This window comes from Diospyros lotus, chromosome 4 (assembly GCF_014633365.1).
Source record: "Diospyros lotus cultivar Yz01 chromosome 4, ASM1463336v1, whole genome shotgun sequence".
NCBI lineage: Eukaryota > Viridiplantae > Streptophyta > Magnoliopsida > Ericales > Ebenaceae > Diospyros > Diospyros lotus.
The window spans coordinates 29,213,160-29,230,544 of record NC_068341.1 but is presented as its reverse complement, the minus strand read 5'-3'; the positions used below and the strand labels follow the sequence as shown (position 1 = coordinate 29,230,544).

Sequence of the window (17,385 nt, the reverse complement as noted above, 5' to 3'; positions counted from 1 at the left end):
GATTAGGCTGGAACTATCGAGCAGTGGGGCAGGGGTCGATTGTTTGGTGACGTTGGAGTAAACTATTGTACAGCCCTGAAGTGGATCATCAGGTGGACACTCTTAGTCACTGACCGTTGACCGGTGCTGGACACTGCTGACTAGCTCTGCTATTATGTGACTTACTACATGATTCAATTTATTGTTTTATCGTTCATGGTTTGATATGCACATGGGTACGAGATGCATGTTGGGATATTCATTTATTGAGTATGCTTGGACACGGACATTCTAGCATGGTTAGATTGCATCTGGCACGGGCATATGCATCGCGTGTGGTTTACTATGTGGGCGGAGCATGGCCTGATGCCTGGATGTATGGGCGCCAGTGTATCACGTTGATGCTCACTACGCCATTGTATTTTTATGTGCATTGCATGGTTACTATCAGTTCACAGATCTCGGACGGGAGGACCATTCCGAGGGAGCCTATGGCTCAGCTATTCTACAATTCGGGTGTCGGGAGGACTGATGCGAGCATTCGAGTGACGGGAGCACCAACCCGGGATGGTACGCACAGGTTTGTTGGAGATATTCGTTGCCTATCAAGGCAGCGGCAAGTTGGTATGAGACTTGGGTGCTGTGTGTCTTGTGTGGACCCCAAGGACCATTATATGATTTATTTACGCTTTCATACTATGTTGGGCGTCTCATGGCTTATGTGTGCTTGGGGGTTGATATTCTGGGGAGAGTTTATAGCATATGTACAGCCTTCATCCTTCCTTTCTTGATGCTTGCTGAGTCTCTCGACTCACTTTGCTTTCCATCATTCTAGGTAGTGGCAGCGTGGGTCAAGGGCAAGGGAGTCAGCATCTAGCGACAGTGTCAGTGTGGTGTACAGGCAATTCCGTTAGTCCCCGTCAACTCTGATATTTGAATAGGATTTACTCTATTATTTTTTATCGTGCAAGGTCATTCCTCGTGTCTCATGTATGTTGGCACAGGTGTCTGTTTGTATTTGTTTATCAGGTGACCGCTGTGCTAGTAGAGTACCCGTAGTGCATGGATGTGTATAGCTTAGCTTCCGCTATTTTAATTCTTGTGTATGCATGCCAGGGTAGTTTCTGTCTTGTGTTCCATTCTTTTTCCTTCCGTAGACGCTCCCGTTCGAGTGGTCCGGGTGGTTGGAATATCCAGGCGAGGGTGCTTACAAAATATATCTATATAAACTAAATAAATATGAGTACAATTAAAATATAAATATACATGATGAGACCAAAGGAAAAGCACAGTACAACAATTTAAGTTACATCATGAACCTTTTGTAATAGCAATTACTCACTTAGCTAATAGTGAAAATATTGATTTTGCTTTACATGGAAAAAAAAATCATCTTAGTTGTTAAACCAATAAATGCAACTTAAAAAAACCACAAGAATCATTGAAGATGTAGACTTCAGAAATTGACATTTCCACCTGAGACCTGAAATGGCTAGAGATACTGTTTGGTTAGTATATGAGTTCATGTAAGAAGCCTAATAAGTAACTGATATGCCATGAAACGTGAAAAATTACAATGGCTTAGATGATGATAGATGATGTAGAATTTTCATAACATGCAGTAATGGAGTTCTATGTGCTGACCATCATCACTTCTAGTTATTACAAAACATACCTCTTGATTTGAGTCCAACTCATACCCATTCTTTGCTGCCAATGCTTTCGCAATGCCCACTGATTCCTGGAGTTGAAAAATGAGGTTGAAGTAAAAACTATAGATTAAATTCAAAAAGTTAGGAGCTAAATGATTATTCAATATTTTCTAACCAATATTGCCACACAGGTGATAAGAATTGCAGTTGGGATCAAGGACTCCATATATCCAAACTCTTTTGGAACAGAAAATTTTGGAAGGCCTTCAGGTATTTCTCCAACCTACAACACAACCGATAGCCTATACAAGCTCAATCAAAGAATTAATGTAGATGAAATTATTCTCTACTGAAAATGGAAAAAGAAAATACATAAAACTAAACCAAAGTGGTGACAGAAAAAGAACAAATAATAAGAAATGGATTCAAAGTAGAAAGACTAAACAAAAAAAAAAAAGATAAGTAAACATTAAATCCAGTTTTCAAAGACTTAATACAGGTTATTCTTCATGTTTCATGGGACTTTAGGCTTGATCAAGATTCTGTGATATGCAAAACTCTCTGCCACAGAATCGATTTTGATCCTTCCATATGTTAACTCTTTTCTGTCCCAAGCATTTTCGTAGAGAAATCTATGAAATAAAGGTCTACTAGAGCTCAGTCAAATGATTCACGCTAATATTCTATATAATTGATCCTTCAGAAATTTTAAGGTACCTGGTTTATGTTGGAGGTTTGGGTTTTAGGAGGGAGCTTGGTTTAATCCTTCTATGTACTTCAAGATCCACATGTTTATGCACTCAGAAATTCTTTTTTACCTTCAATTGAATCTGCCAGATCCTATCTGTGTATGTTTGCATAAGCATCATATTGAAAAGACGAGGTTACAATGCTTAACTTTGTCTTCTCAAAATTTGAAGCCAAAATGGTACAACATTGAACCTTTCTTTGAATTTATTCCTAGAAGATGACCAACTCCTCTTTTGGTTGTCCAAGACACACATGCACAGATATTTTTACTTGGTATTTTTTTTATATAAATTTGTCAAGAAGAAAATTCATCTAGAGAAGTAAGAACAGTACAAGTTTGATTCATCTATCAAAGAAAAATGTTTGACATAAAAGAATATAATGATTAGAAATTGGATAATCAGCACTCATCAGTCCCCAATTATGACTGCTCAAGGCAGTCAAAAATTTTGGCCCTGCCTAGAGATGACAAACAAAAAGAGAAGAAAACTACAAGATTAAAGAACTAAACAGTGGGAAGGAAAACTGCATTGACATGCATGTTTAGGAGAACATTGTTTGAAATATTATCCTTTCACCAATGAATGTATTTGTCATTGTCAAGACCAATTGGCAGCAATTCGTTGTCTTCAAAGTAGATGACGCAGAATCCGAACCAAAGAAACAAGAGTAATCCCGATTACTCAAAATCAATATCAATATTCAATATTATTCATCAAAGTCATATCTACAATACTTCACTAAAGAATTATTTATAGACAACTAATAGATAAAAATCTATTCTAACTAGGATTCCTTGACTCATTCTAAATAAGATTATAAAGATAATCCAAATCTAATAAGGATTTTAGGAAATAAAAGAAATCAAAAGAAACTAAGAAACAAATTAAAATAAATAAACTAATAAAACAATATTAATTTTTATTTTTATGCCTAAAATATTGTTTCCAAAGATATTTGTTTCTATGATCTTCATCAGTAAAAGGCACAGAGGAGAATAACACAAGGTGACATCCCGCCAGGAAGCCAATACAACATCTCTATGCACTCCAAAATTATCCCTGAGAGGCATTGACAAATATTAATCTTAGCACATCAAAAATAGAATAGATACAAGTGAAGGGGGAAAGGGAGGCAGGACTCATAGCATTTGGAAAGAAAACTATTTCACGGATGGGCTGAAGAAGTTATTATACTTCTACAGCCTAACTCATACGAGATATTCTAGTGACTACATTGTTAAGAGATAATTTAGAAAGCTCAATGTATGTTACTCACCAAAGAAATTGAAGATGGATGAAATATTTTTACAAAGGTTGTGCCCAGGACAACTGCTGTAAGTGGTCCAGCTGCTCGCAGAACCCGCAAGTACTTCCTTGATTTTCCCTATAGATGAAACCATCCAGATAATTACTAACCGCAGAGTGCTAGCAGTACACAAAACTACTTCAGAAAAGATGCTCATACCAAGTGCTTCATGACCAGAAGAATAGCTAGCATGATAGATCCCATTACAAAAGGAGGCCATGAGAACTAAAAAAAATAATTAGAAAATCAGTAAAAACCCTAGCCAAAACAATGTTAATGGAAGATGGAGGAAATTAAAGAGCAAATAATTTTGAGATTACCAAGCAAACAACCAAATACAGTAACGGTTATTGCAATTCCTTTTCACATAATGGAGAATTTAAAATTTATATATATTTTAGAAGTGGCTAGCAGAATTTTCACTGAGATATCAAATATGTAAAAGCTATAGCCATATCACATGTAGCAATTAATTCTGAAATGCATCCGTGAAAGTATATCCCACCTATTGAGTTTTTTTTTTAACAGACCGGAGTTAATTGCCAAGATACCACCAACATGGAACTACTAGAGATGAGCAGTCAAGTTATTGAAGTAGTCCAGATGAGGATTCTTGTAAAAACCCAAAATTTTAGGATGAAGATAATAAAGGAAATATAAAGATATATACATAGAAGGACAGATATCTATCAGATAATTAGAAAGATAGAAATTAGGAAAATAGATAATAAAATAATTGAACAAAACCAAAAAAACCTAAGCTTAACAGCTATAGGTATGAAGAAGGATGGAATCAATCAAACTCACTGGTTGTATTGAATGAAAGTCCTATATATACAGGTGTAAAGCTATGGCTTCTACTCCTAATCCTATAAGATATAGGATACAAATTATAATTTGAATAGGTTACAAATAAATAGGATACAAGAATTTAATCTTTAAGTAACAAATATCTTTTTCTTCCTCATCTTGTTCAGATTTATTAGGCTCTTTATTCAGCTGCTTATCCTTCTTTTATTCAAACACTAATACCTCCTTATCCACACCCTTAGACGGATGCTCCAACGTCCCCTTTCAAACTGGTGAATAGATGTCTCTCATTCCTAACTTGGCAATAAGATATTCAAATCCAGGTCTTGACATAGCCTTTGTAAATGTATCTGTTGTCACAGTATAAGTACCTAGGGGGGGAATGTACCATGCAAGTGGCATGGCCTTCACGTGTAACGGTTAGAGAGTTGGGTAGTTATTTCTAGAAAGGGTACAACTGTAAATAAAGCTTCCTTTTCGCAGGAGCTATGGCCATGGGATCCTCTATATAAAGGACCCAGTTACTTGTAACGAGGCATGCTGAAATTTGAATTGAAATTCACTTTGAAATTCTCCCTCATTTCTATCTCTCCCTCTCAATTCTCTCTCTCTCTCCTTCTTTCTCCAAACTCTACTAGTTCTCCCTTAATTCTCTAGAATTCTTCACAAATTCTCAAGAGTTACTGTTAGATCCCTCAAGTTCTAACAATTTGGTACCAAAGCAAGACCCGGGCCAAGAAATTCAGTAGGCGAAGCGATGACAGAGGGGACTCAAATGAAGAATCTGGAGTCGCAAGTGCAATAGTTCCATTCAACAGTTACCAATCTGCAAGCTTGAGTGAAATTGCTAGAGATTGGATCCAATTGCAACCATGAAGCGATCATGGCGATGGATCGAAAGATGGACACCTCTCTAGGAAGCTTGGAGAGGAGCATGGATGGGATTAAAGACGAGGTGGGAGCTTAGATTCGGGATCAACTGTAGAATTTTATGGTAATGTTCACACGCCAAAATCAGGTAAGTCTATCAACCTGATTTTCCCCTGAGAGAAAGGACAAAGCCAGTTTTGACCGATCATAACATGAGGAATGGGAATGTCGAGCCCTTTGAAATTGAGGTTTCCCCAAGAAGAGAAGAGGATACTGAAGTGGATCATATGCGGGAGGGATCGATTGCATTCAATCAACTGGGGTTCCCTATGCCTAAATTAGATATTCCCATGTTTGATAGGAGTAATCCCAGATGACGGGTGAGGAGATGTGAGTGAATGTTTAGCTGGTAATATACCGGAGGGGCGTAGAGTAGCATTACCTTTATGACGTGAGGGATGCCTGGTATCAAGGGTGGTCGTAGACTAGGGGAGAGTGTCCTTGGGAGGAGTTTGCTAATAAACTATGAGAGATTTGGAGACAGAAATAGGAAGTATGTGGTGGAAGAATTCAATAAACTGCGACAAGAATGAGGGGTACAGGCTTACCAAGCCTGGTTTGAAGAGTTAAGATTGATCATGGTCAACTTGAACCCCCACCTCTCTAAAGCCTATTTTGTCTCTAGCTTCATGAGTGGGTTAAATGAGAAACTTCGACCTATTGTCAACATGCTCCACCCGGAAACGATGGAGCAAGCAACAGAAAATGCTAGGCTGCAGGAGATTATGATATAAGCTATCATCAAGAAGTAGAGACAGCCGAGTAAGGGAGCCAATATGGGGCCAGCAGTACCGATGGTGAAGGGGTATGGTAAGGAATTCGTAAGGGTAAACCCGGGGCAAAAAGGGATGACAGTGGCTGCACCTGGTAGTCATTTAGCAGGTCAGCGTGGGAATTTTATAGAGCAAAGAAGGTAGGTCGGGTTGTGTTTTAAATGTGGTGACCAGTATTATTCAGGCATCAATGCAAGAGGCAATTACTCTTGCTGGAAGAAGAAGATGGAATAATGGAAGAAGAAGAAGAGGAAATAGTGGGAGCAGAGGAGTTAGAAGGGGAAGATAATGGGGAGATTTCGTTGCATGCTCTCAAAGGGTTAACCAACAACAAAATCATCAAGGTGGAAGGTAAGGTGCAGGAGTGCAATTTGATGATTCTAATCGATAGTGGGAGTACCCACAGTTTCTTGGATGAGAGCACTGCCAAGAAACTCCATTGTAGGCTTACCGAAACCCAGCTCTTATCAATGACCGTTGCCAAAGCAACAAAGTGCTAAGCAACTCAACTTGCACAGGTTTTTGTTGGGAGATGCAAGGGGAGTTGTTTGAGGCAAATTTGAGACTACTTAAGCTATGGGGTTGCGACGTGGTGTTAGGGGTGGATTGGATGAAACAAGTTAGCCCTATTAGCTTTAAGTTCAACCGAACGAAAGTGACCTTTGAGAAAGGTGGGAAGAAGATGACTGTCACTAGCAATAGGGAGATGGGGGCTTGTAAGATGATTATAGGGAGGAAGCTGCAAAAGTTACTCAAGCACAAGTGGGCTCAAGTAGCTCAACTGTTTTCTATCCAAGCGGTAGAGGAGACAGAGGAAGGGAGTGAGTTGGAAGGGGAGTTCCATCTAACCACAATCACTCCGAACCAAAGCCAATTGGAGGTACATTACTTAACCCATCTTAATATGCCTTTGTTTAAATATGAGGAATTGTTTGTAGAGCCTAACTCCCTGCCACCCAAAAGAACCCTCGACCATTCAATTAATCTAAAACCTAACTCAGAACCCATTAATGTCAAATCCTACAGATACCCCCCTCACCAAAAGACTGAAATTGAAAGAATGGTTAAGGAAATGCTCCAACAATCATTAATCAGACCAAGCCAAAGTCCTTATGCATCCCCTGTCTTTTTTTTTTTATCAGTAAATAAATATGTATTGATCAAAAATGAACCATACAAATACTCTGGGCATCCCCAGGCACACAAAAAAAGGGCAATTAGATACCCGCGTCTGGTAAATTAGAAACAATCAAAACATGAGGATACAAAGAAAAAAGAACTCTGTATGCATGTGTTTTGATCTTCCTAATGATATCATCAACAAGAGGACGCTGACCCTCAAAAATAACACGATTCCTAGCATTCCAAATGCAATAGACAGTGCAAGCAAACGCTAATTTTTTTGCTTTGTTGCACCATGAAGTCCCCCGAGCTTCCTTCTTGAGCCCCTTAAGAGCACTATGAATTGAGGACATAGCTCTTCAGATGCCAAACCACCACTTAATTTTATCCCAAATCGAAGAACAAAACTGGCAATTAAAAAACAAATACTCGTTAGTTTCCTCTGTCGCATTACAGAAGACACATGCACGATCAATGTCCATAATCATAAGCTTGTCTCTAGTCAAAAGTTTACATTTAGCAGCAAGCCACACGATAAAGGAATGTTTAGGCGTGATGCATGATGCCTAGACTTCCTTAGCCCATGCCCTTTTAGTCCCTCTAGTGCGAAAATAATCATAGGCCAACGCAGTATCAATTGACTTGCCCTAGACCCAGCTAGATAATTTCTGAATGGCAGCGTCAAAATTGCCCTCTTTTTGGCACATAGCGTCCCTAATGACCGTGATTCTTTTAAGCAAGGGGGAGGCATCCTTTTTAGGGGACCAATCCCAAACAAGAATGTGTTGTGAATAAGATTGATGGATCCAACGAATCCATAGCGTATCCTTTTTCGCATGGATGTTCCATAAGGACTTAGATAAGAGACCAAAATTCCACCATTTGATGTCTTTAAGACCAAGGCCACCTTTGGCTTTGGGCAGACAGACATCCTTCCAAGCAACCAGCGGTTGCTTGCCATTCCAAAGGAAATTCCTGCATAAGCGAGTGACCTTATCGATAACCATCGCCGGAACGGGCAAAATAGATAACCAGAAGCATTCAACACCTTGTAGAATAGCCCTGATAAGCTCGATTCTGCCTGCAAATGACAAGGATGAACAGGTCCATGCACTAATATAAGCTGTAATCTTATCAATAAGAGGCGAAAAATGCATGACCTTTAACTTCTCAGCCACAAGGGGAATGCCCAAGTAACGAAATGGCATAGAGCCCTTCGAGATGCTGGTAAGAGCCAAGATAGTATCCAAATCTGGATCAATAATACCTGCTGTAAAAATACTAGACTTTAACTCGTTCACTTGAAGACCCGAGCAAGCAGCAAAATTCCTTAGACTATCCATCAAAATTTTAACAGATGGACAATCGCCCCTAGCCATAAGCATCAAATCATCAGCAAACGCTAAATGAGAAATCCGCAACTGCCCTCACTTAGGGTGGAAATTAAAGTCCGAATCATGAGTGTTAATCCTCAATAATCTGGAGAAATACTCCAGACAAAAAACGAACAGAAATGGGGACAGGAGATCACCTTGCCTAGGCCTCTCTTACCCTTGAAAAAGCCACAAAGGCTACCATTAATCAAGATGGAAAAAGATGGGGTGGACACACATTCCATCAGCCAGCAAATGAACACGTCAGGGAACCCAAAACCTGCCAAGATAGAGCTGAGAAAATCCCAGCAAACCGTGTCATAGGCCTTTCTCAAATCAATCTTAATAACGCATCTTGGGTAAATCCTTTTCCTATTATAATTCCGAAGGATCTCTTGGGCCAAATAAATATTTTCCGCCATGCTTCTCCCTTGGACAAATGCTGACTGAGATTGGTCAATTATAGAATCCAGCACGGAAGCAAGCCTAGAAGCCAAAATTTTGGAGATTACCTTATATGAGACATTGCAACAAGAAATGGGTCTATAATCTCCAACCGTCGAGGCATGAGCCGATTTAGGAATCAACGCAATGGTTATATGATTGATCTGTTTAAGCAGTTTGCCAGAGGTGAAAAACTCCTGAACAGCCTCATAAAAATCATCTCTAATAATGTTCCACGATTTCTTAAAGAAAAGTGAGGAGAAACCGTCCGGCCCCGGGGATTTTCCATCCCCAATACTAAAGAGAGCATCTTTAATCTCTTGAGATGAGATGCTACCAGCGAGGGAAAGGCCTTGATCACTGGAAATACAACGCCCAGACCGAAGAACCCCTTGATCAATAGGTTGGCAAAAAGATGAAGATCCAAGCAAACCTTTATAGAAACCGATAAACTCATCCTCATCCTCTTTAGCAGAACAAATGGGGAGCCCATCATCCTTATACATAGCAGCAATAGCATTTCTTTTAGCATTTTGCTTAACCATGTCATGAAAGAATTTGGTACGACGATCACTATCTTTAAGAAAAGAACACTTTGCTTTCTGAGAAAAGAAATGACGCTCGGCTTCAGTTAGAGCCTTAGCTTCCTTGAGCAGGCTAGGCAATTCCTTTTGCAAATCTCATTATCAGGCTAGGAGGAGAATTGTAGCTGAAGGTCCTTAAGAGCTTTAAAAGCTCTATCCGCCCTGACCAAGATATGGCTAAAGTGTTTACATTTAACTTCTTCAAAGCCCCTTTACGAAAAAATAATTTCTTGCAAAGCACAAACTGACAGTTACCTCGAACACTCAGCCTCCAAGCAGAATCCACAACGGACTGAAATTCCTCATGCTCAGCCCACATATTAAAGAACCTGAATGGTCTCTTATTACCCATAACCTGATCAAAAAGAGAGACAATGATGACTGAATGATCAGACAAACAACCAGGAGGGAGAAAGTGAGCTAGCCCCCAGCACCCCGCAAACCACCAAACAGGATTTACAAGCACTCTGTCAAGTTTAGACCACACAGAGTTATTAGTCCATGTGAAGAAACATCCCATGGACTGCAAATCTGAAAGGCCGGTAGATAAACAGCAATCCTGAAAATCTTTGGTTTCATAAGTAGAGACATCCGCTCCATTAAACTTCTCATCAGCTCTAAGAACATTGTTAAAGTCCCCAAGCAATAACCAAGGAACTGAACACTGATTGCCAAAATCCATAATACTACTCCATAGTGGTCTACGACTAACTATGGAATGAAGGCCATAGATAAAACTCATATTAAAAGCTTTCAACGAGATCAAACATGAGATCTTACAGCGAATCACTTGAGGGGAAAAACCTAATGGCTCAAGAGCCACTTTGGAAGGATTCCACATGACCATGATTCTGCCAGCTTCATGTAAATCAAAATTGTTAACCTGATACCACCCTGGGAATTTAACTAACATGATCCAAGCAAGCTTACCCACACTGAGTTTGGACTCAAGAATAGCCAAAACATCGATACCATGCTCCTTAATGAGGTGCCAGACCCCATTATGCTTGAGGGGCAAGGAGAAGCCCCTTATGTTCCAACAAGCACAAATCATGGTGATAAGAAGGCTAGAGCCCTTCTTAACCACTTTCTGTTGGGTTGAATTATCCTTCCTTGCATCTACATCCTGACCCTTATGTTTGGTCTTTCGAATAGCAACTTTTGCATCCACATCCTGCACCTCCTCCATGGGAGCTTGCCTATTTACTCTTCTTTTTGTACGTAACTGGCACAAAAGGAGCCTGCACTTGAACCACTTTACCTAGAGGAACCACCCGAGGAATGTCAATCTGAGGCATAGTATCATCAGATAGCTGGCCATCTGAATTACTAACCTTCTGATTGAGCTGACTGAGGCCTGAAGCTGAACCCAATTGGGCTTCACAGTCTAGAGCAGGCAATTTGCCAGGGTCCTGAGAAGACCCATCAACACTAGGCTGCCCTGAAAGAACCGGATCATTAGGTGGATCAAATAGGATCTGGACCGAATCATCCGAGGGCGTAATCAAAACACCCGATGCCTTAGCAGAGGGCTTATTCGCAACATCCGATGCCATACCCTCTGAGGGCTTATCATCTGAGGCCTTTACTGAAGTTTCCTCAGCCCTATTGGCTTGACATCCTTTTAACGAGTGTCCAAAAACTTTACTGTGAGAACAGAACTTGGGCTCAAATTCATAGAGAACTAGTTGAAATTTGAGCTTTCCAGACGGAAGTTTAAAACAAACAAATTTAACTAAGTCCTTAGAAGCATCAATCTCGATCAAGACCCTAGCATAAGAGAACTGCCCTCTCATAGTTGTAATACTATCAGTAGAAATGGGCTTCCCCACCTTAGAACAGATAATATTCAATGCTGCTTGGGTCCAGCATTCTAATGGCAAATCAGGAAGGTTGACCCAGACCGGCATAAATCAAACATTCTGATCCTCAAACTCAAAGAAAGGAGGCATTACCTTTAACATTAAAGGTCTTCCAAAAACAGTGTAGGGGCCACCCGAGAGAACTTTGTCTCTGGAGGATTCATTATCAAACTTAAAAATCAATCAACCACTGGAATGGGCAAAGTATTTATACTTGACATTCCATGAATCACATAATTTCAAAAGGGCTGACTTACCTGGGAATTGGCCAGCAAAATAGCCAACAAGACTGTAGCCCCACGCCGAATGAACATCAATAGCATGTTCTTTCTTCAATTCTGGGATTTCCAAAAGGTTTTCCATGAACAGCAGAGATAAGCCCTTCGACGGATTTCTATTATCTTTAAACAAATCAATCCAAGGAGCTTTAGCAGCACCTTCCCTTTCCCGAGCAGGATCGGACTGAACCACCTTCGCTGGAGAACCCTCAGATACTGTGACGTTTTCACCCAAGGTACGAGAAACACTGGGTGAAGCTATGACTTTAATCTTGGTCGCCTCCTGAACCTGAGGAGGAACCAAGGCCTTCAATGGAAGATGAGCTCCTTCTTGATTGTCCCTGTTGCAGACTGGAGAATCCAGTAAAACATCCTTTTCCTTCTTTTGACCAGACTCTGAGACCTGGTCTTCCGAACCCTTCACTGCCTGTGACCCTTCGCCTTTAACTGATTCAACGACTGTGGTTTTCGCCTTTAATGGGGGAGCATCAGTGACATCAGAAGCTTGGCCCACCTTCGCTAGTTGCTCATTAATGGAATCCACGCGAATCCCATAAGCTTTAAAAACGTCATCCACCGAAGGCACATCATCTTTGCCCGACGACTTCACTTTTTTCCTACCCATGAGGGCCGGAAATGCACGGAAGAATTTGCGAACTTGGCAAAAGACGCTAAGTCTTCAATCGGAAATCGAAAACCCAACAGCGGGAAACCAAAATTTTGAAATTCACAAGTTTGAATTTCCAAGTCGCCGATACAGCGAATCTGCTGAGCAAACCGACCAATCTAGAACCCCAGATCCACACACCCACACGCTAGAATTCTCAAAAGAGGTTTGCAAATACAGAATCAAGGAATAGAAAGCAGCAAGGTCTAAGGAGAAGGCAACCACGAACAGGAAATCTCATCCCCAACAGAGAGCTTCTCTTTCTAGCCTTCTGTTTAACAACGGATCATTTTTTGTTCTACCTCTCCCCTATCCTTCTTGTCAACGGCATTAAGTTAACAATAGTCAACACAAAAGTGCCATAAACCATCTTTGCCCTGTCCTTCTTGTCAAGAACAAAGATGGTTCATGGAACTTTTGTGTTGACTATTGTCAACTTAATGCCCTAACCATCAAAGACAAGTTCCCTATCTTTATAATCGAGGACTTACTCGATGAACTGAAAAATGTTGCCATCTTCTCCAAATTGGGCCTATGCTCAAGACATCATCAGATTCGTATGAATTCTAATGACATCCACAAAACAGTCTTCAGTGTTAGAGTTATGCCCCACAAGCCAATTATATTTACATATAATTGATCATATTTTTTTCATTGTGACTCTTTATCTTCAATCAATTATTATTGTAAGGCATTATGTTTTATTTGTCATTGATGGTTGTTTTTATTATTTCCATTCTTGACAAAGTCCATAGATCAAATAGGTTTATGGAATATGGTCGTGCATAGAGATGACGATCATGAAACATATTCCTTATAAGTCTTGATCTTAAATGCTCTAGTCATAGAGTTATTAGGATTGGACACTAATAACTCGGATAGACTAGCACATATGATGCATGCTCAATTGGAAGAATGTCTCGTTTCATGGACATTGGTGTGGCGACACTAGTGCATATATGTGGGTGCTTATTATAAGAATAAGTACACTGAACTGCCCCGCTACAGAATTCCTAATGGTAATTGTTTATTATCGAATTGGAATTTCTATGTTGCAATAGTGCAGATTGATCTTTAGACTTGAGATATCATGGTAGTCTTATATTTGACTGGTTACGCTTTGGTTCTTTTTGGATTCCAATGGAGTCATTAACAAATTATCACTGGGCGTAACCTTATCACATATGAAGGCTTATGAATGTCGAAATAGGATTCATCACTTATCGATAAGATGAGAAGATGTCCTATGTATTCCAATGATTTCATGATTGAGGAAATCCTTGGCCAAGGTGAGGTGGAAATCAAAACGTGTTTTGATTTCACCTATTAAGTCATAAATCTGGAATGGATACATAGTTATTGAATGATTAGGGTTTCGTCATAAAACCATACCCTAAATTCAATCGGGACATAGATTGATGAAAGGATTTTACTGTGCGGTAATTGCAATTGAAAAGGTCCATGTTTTTCCATCGTTGGCTAGGCATTCATGGCATGTTGCTAGACGTTAACCATGATATGTAGGGTTTTAGAATTAATATGATTAATTCTAAAACTATTAATTAAAAGAGTTTAATTAAGAAGCCCATGAGATGAGTTAATTATGAAGCCCATAAGTTTAATTAAAGAGTTTAATTATTCTATTCAGTTGGGCCTTCATATAGCTCAATAGAATTGGCCATACATCTAGCCCAATGGTGGACCTAAGGGGTCACACACTTAAGTCGAGCCCGTTCCACAATTTAAAAGAGAGATTCGGCCCAATATGATTCAGGGCCGGGCCTAAATTGTTTAGGGGATTTCCAAGGCACAACTAGGGTTTTTAACTCTATAAATATGCCACTTATGAAGTTGGAAGAACAAAAAAGGAAAAATTCGGATCTCTCATTGGAGGCACCTAGGGTTTGCTAGCATTACTCGAGGCGTCGTGGAAAGGGTTGATAGTGTGGACCGACTTGGAGGAGTTTGCGCTTGCAACTCTACGGATCAAAGAAGGCAGAATCGAAGCTACACGGTTGGCCGGTTCCTAACATTCAGAACCCATCATGGCCACTATGAGTTCTTGGTGATGTCATTTGGGCTCACCAATGCCCTAGCCACCTTTCAATCACTTATGAACCAAGTCTTTGAACCTTTCCTACGCAAATTCATTCTAGTTTTCTTTGATGACATCCTAATATACAGTCAGACCTTCAATCGACACTTACAACACCTAAGGACTACATTCGAGGTCCTCAAGTCCAGCCAATTGTATATTAAACGGCCTAAATGTGCCTTTGGTTAGAAGCAGGTAGAATACTTGGGACATGTTATTTCAAGTGTAGCAATAAGCATTGATCTAAGAAAAGTGGCAGTGATGGTGAATTGGCCAAGACCTGCTAACCTTAGAGCATTGAGGGGTTTCTTGGGGTTAACAGGATATTACAGAAGATTTGTGAAAGGGATGGCCAAACTTACAGGTTTGGATTATATCATATAATATAGGAAGGGAAGAGAGAATCTGGTTGTTAATGCCCTTTCCAGGTGCCACAAGGAAGGATAAACAACAGCCCTTACTATGATAACCCCAGATTGATACTGAGAGGTAGAGGGGAGTTATGAAGGAGATAGCAAGATGAAGGAGTTGAGGGAGCTGTTGATTCTGAATCCTAACAAGCAGCCCGGGTACACATTGAATCAGGGAGTGATAAGATATAAAGGGAGACTGGTAATTGGCGGCAATGAGACACTGAGGAAGAAGATATTGAGTTCCCTCCATGAGTCACCCTTGGGAGGCCACTCGGGAATTCAAAATACCTACTACAAGGTGAAGCAGATCTTCCATTGGCCCTAGTTGAAAAGGTACGTGACTGAGTATGTATTAGCTTGTGATACTTGCAGTCATTGTAAGTATGAGATAGTGTCAAATCCTCGATCTGACTAGTGGTTCTTCCGTAATTGGAGGAGAACCGAATGTAGGCGAGAAAGAGTGAATAAGGGAAAGAGAGGGAAAATAGGGAGTAAGAGAGAGAGAGAGAGAATTGGAAGAGAAAGGAGGGAAAAGTTCAATGGTAAATTCCTCACATGATCCTCATACTCGTGGTGTTCTCTTATTTATAGTAGAGGCGGTTATTTACATCTTCTAGAGCAGCCAAGTGGCCATGTGCACTTGGTTTTAATCTCCTACATTCAACCTCTATACATCCAGGTAACTAACCCAACTAACCATATGCCCAATTACAAGACTACCCTCTCGAGTTGTGACAAACAGTAGCTCCACCAGGCTTATTGCAACCCCTACCTATCCTTGCACAGGCATGGGAAAGTATAAGCATGGACTTTATTGAGGGCTTACCTAAGTCAGAGGGGAGGGATTGTATTATGGTAGTGGTGGTCAGATTCACCAAATTTGCACACTTCATCGGTTTTACCCATCCCTATTCTGCCCAAGAAGTGGCCAGGGTTTTCTTTGATCAAGTCATGAAGCTGCATGGAATTCCCAACTCAATAGTCTCTGATAAAGACAAGATCTTCACCAGCTTGAGTTGATGAGATCCCTAGGGGTGAAGCTAAAGACATCTACAGCTTACCATCCCCAAATGGATGGGCAGATTGAGTAAGTGAACCAGTGTATGGAAGGGTACCTAAGATGCTTATGCTTTTTGCATCCTAAGGGGTGGCATAAATGGGTTTCGCTTGCATAGTGGCGGTATAATTCTAACCACCATGCATCAATCAAGAGGTCACCCTTTGAAGCGTTGTTTGGTTACTAGCCCCCACTCCTTCCAACAGTAGGGGAAAATACTACGGTGGCTATGATGGAGGCATATTTAGAGAAAAGACAAAGAGTATTGTAGCAGCTCAAAGAAGAACTTACACTGGCCTAAAACCACATGAAGCAGTATGCAGATAGAAGAAGAAGTTTTGTTGGTGAAGTCAGGAGCATTTGTAGGTCTTCCATCAATCTTGGCAACCAAATCAGTTCACAAATGCCTTGGGCAATTGCCCTAAACTCTGCCTCAACACTACTTCTTGCCACAACTGATTGTTTCTTACTCTTCCATGTGACTAGGTTCCCCCAAAAGTTTAGTGTAAAACTCAAATGTTGATCGGCTGTCCACTATGGATCCTACCCAGTCAGCATCAGCAAATCCTTTAACCCCTCTAGTATCACTCTTTTGAAACAATAATCCCTTTCTTGGTGTCCCCTTTAGGTATCTCAAGATATGATAGACTACATTCATATGTTATTGAGTAGGTGAGTGCATAAATTGGCTCACAATACTTACAGCATAGGCAATGTCCGGGCGAGTGAGAGATAGGTAAATTAGCCTCCTAACTAACCTTTGATACCTTTCTTAGCAGTCTTGTAGAATAGATATGTGAAACCAATCTTTGGCTCCATCAAGTTTATAAGGCAGCCCATGATTATTGAGTTTTCTGCTTCCCATCTTTGATAATCAACTGTATCCTTTGGTGGAGTTGAAACAGATCCTGACAGGTAGGCAAACTTACCCTTGCCTTTAATTACCAACATAATAGATTGAAATCATTCCCGAAAATTTCTTCCATTCAATCTATGTTGTGTGATCTGCAAGGTGTGGCTATCAGTTGATAGAGGAACAGCTAGGATTGTTGTAGCTGGAACTGCTATCGGTTGAGGGTTTGGAATGAGGGAGGATTTTGTAGTTGTATGGACTGCATTCTCAAGATTGGAAAAGGCCATAATATCTTGATTCTCGGCTAAGAGGAACCAAGCTCTGATACCATGAACAAAACCAAAAAAACCTAAGCTTAACAACCTTAGGTATGAAGAAGGATGGAATCAATCAAACTCACTCTTTGTATTGAATGAAAGTCCTATAAATACAAGT

At 40.3% G+C, this 17,385-nt stretch overlaps 1 protein-coding gene across 6 annotated transcripts in view; it reads right to left on the bottom strand.

Annotated features, from left to right (window-relative positions):
• LOC127798705 (sulfate transporter 4.1, chloroplastic-like) overlaps positions 1–17,385 on the bottom strand; it is a 94,107-nt gene that overhangs the window by 44,484 nt on the left and 32,238 nt on the right. For all 6 annotated transcript variants that reach the window (XM_052332256.1, XM_052332258.1, XM_052332255.1 and 3 more), the window contains exons 5-8: positions 3,849–3,914; positions 3,660–3,767; positions 1,807–1,914; positions 1,655–1,720 (exon numbers count right to left, since the gene is read on the bottom strand). In XM_052332256.1, the coding sequence (XP_052188216.1) occupies positions 1,655–1,720; positions 1,807–1,914; positions 3,660–3,767; positions 3,849–3,914 (348 nt within the window). The remainder of the gene's footprint in view (positions 1–1,654; positions 1,721–1,806; positions 1,915–3,659; positions 3,768–3,848; positions 3,915–17,385) is intronic.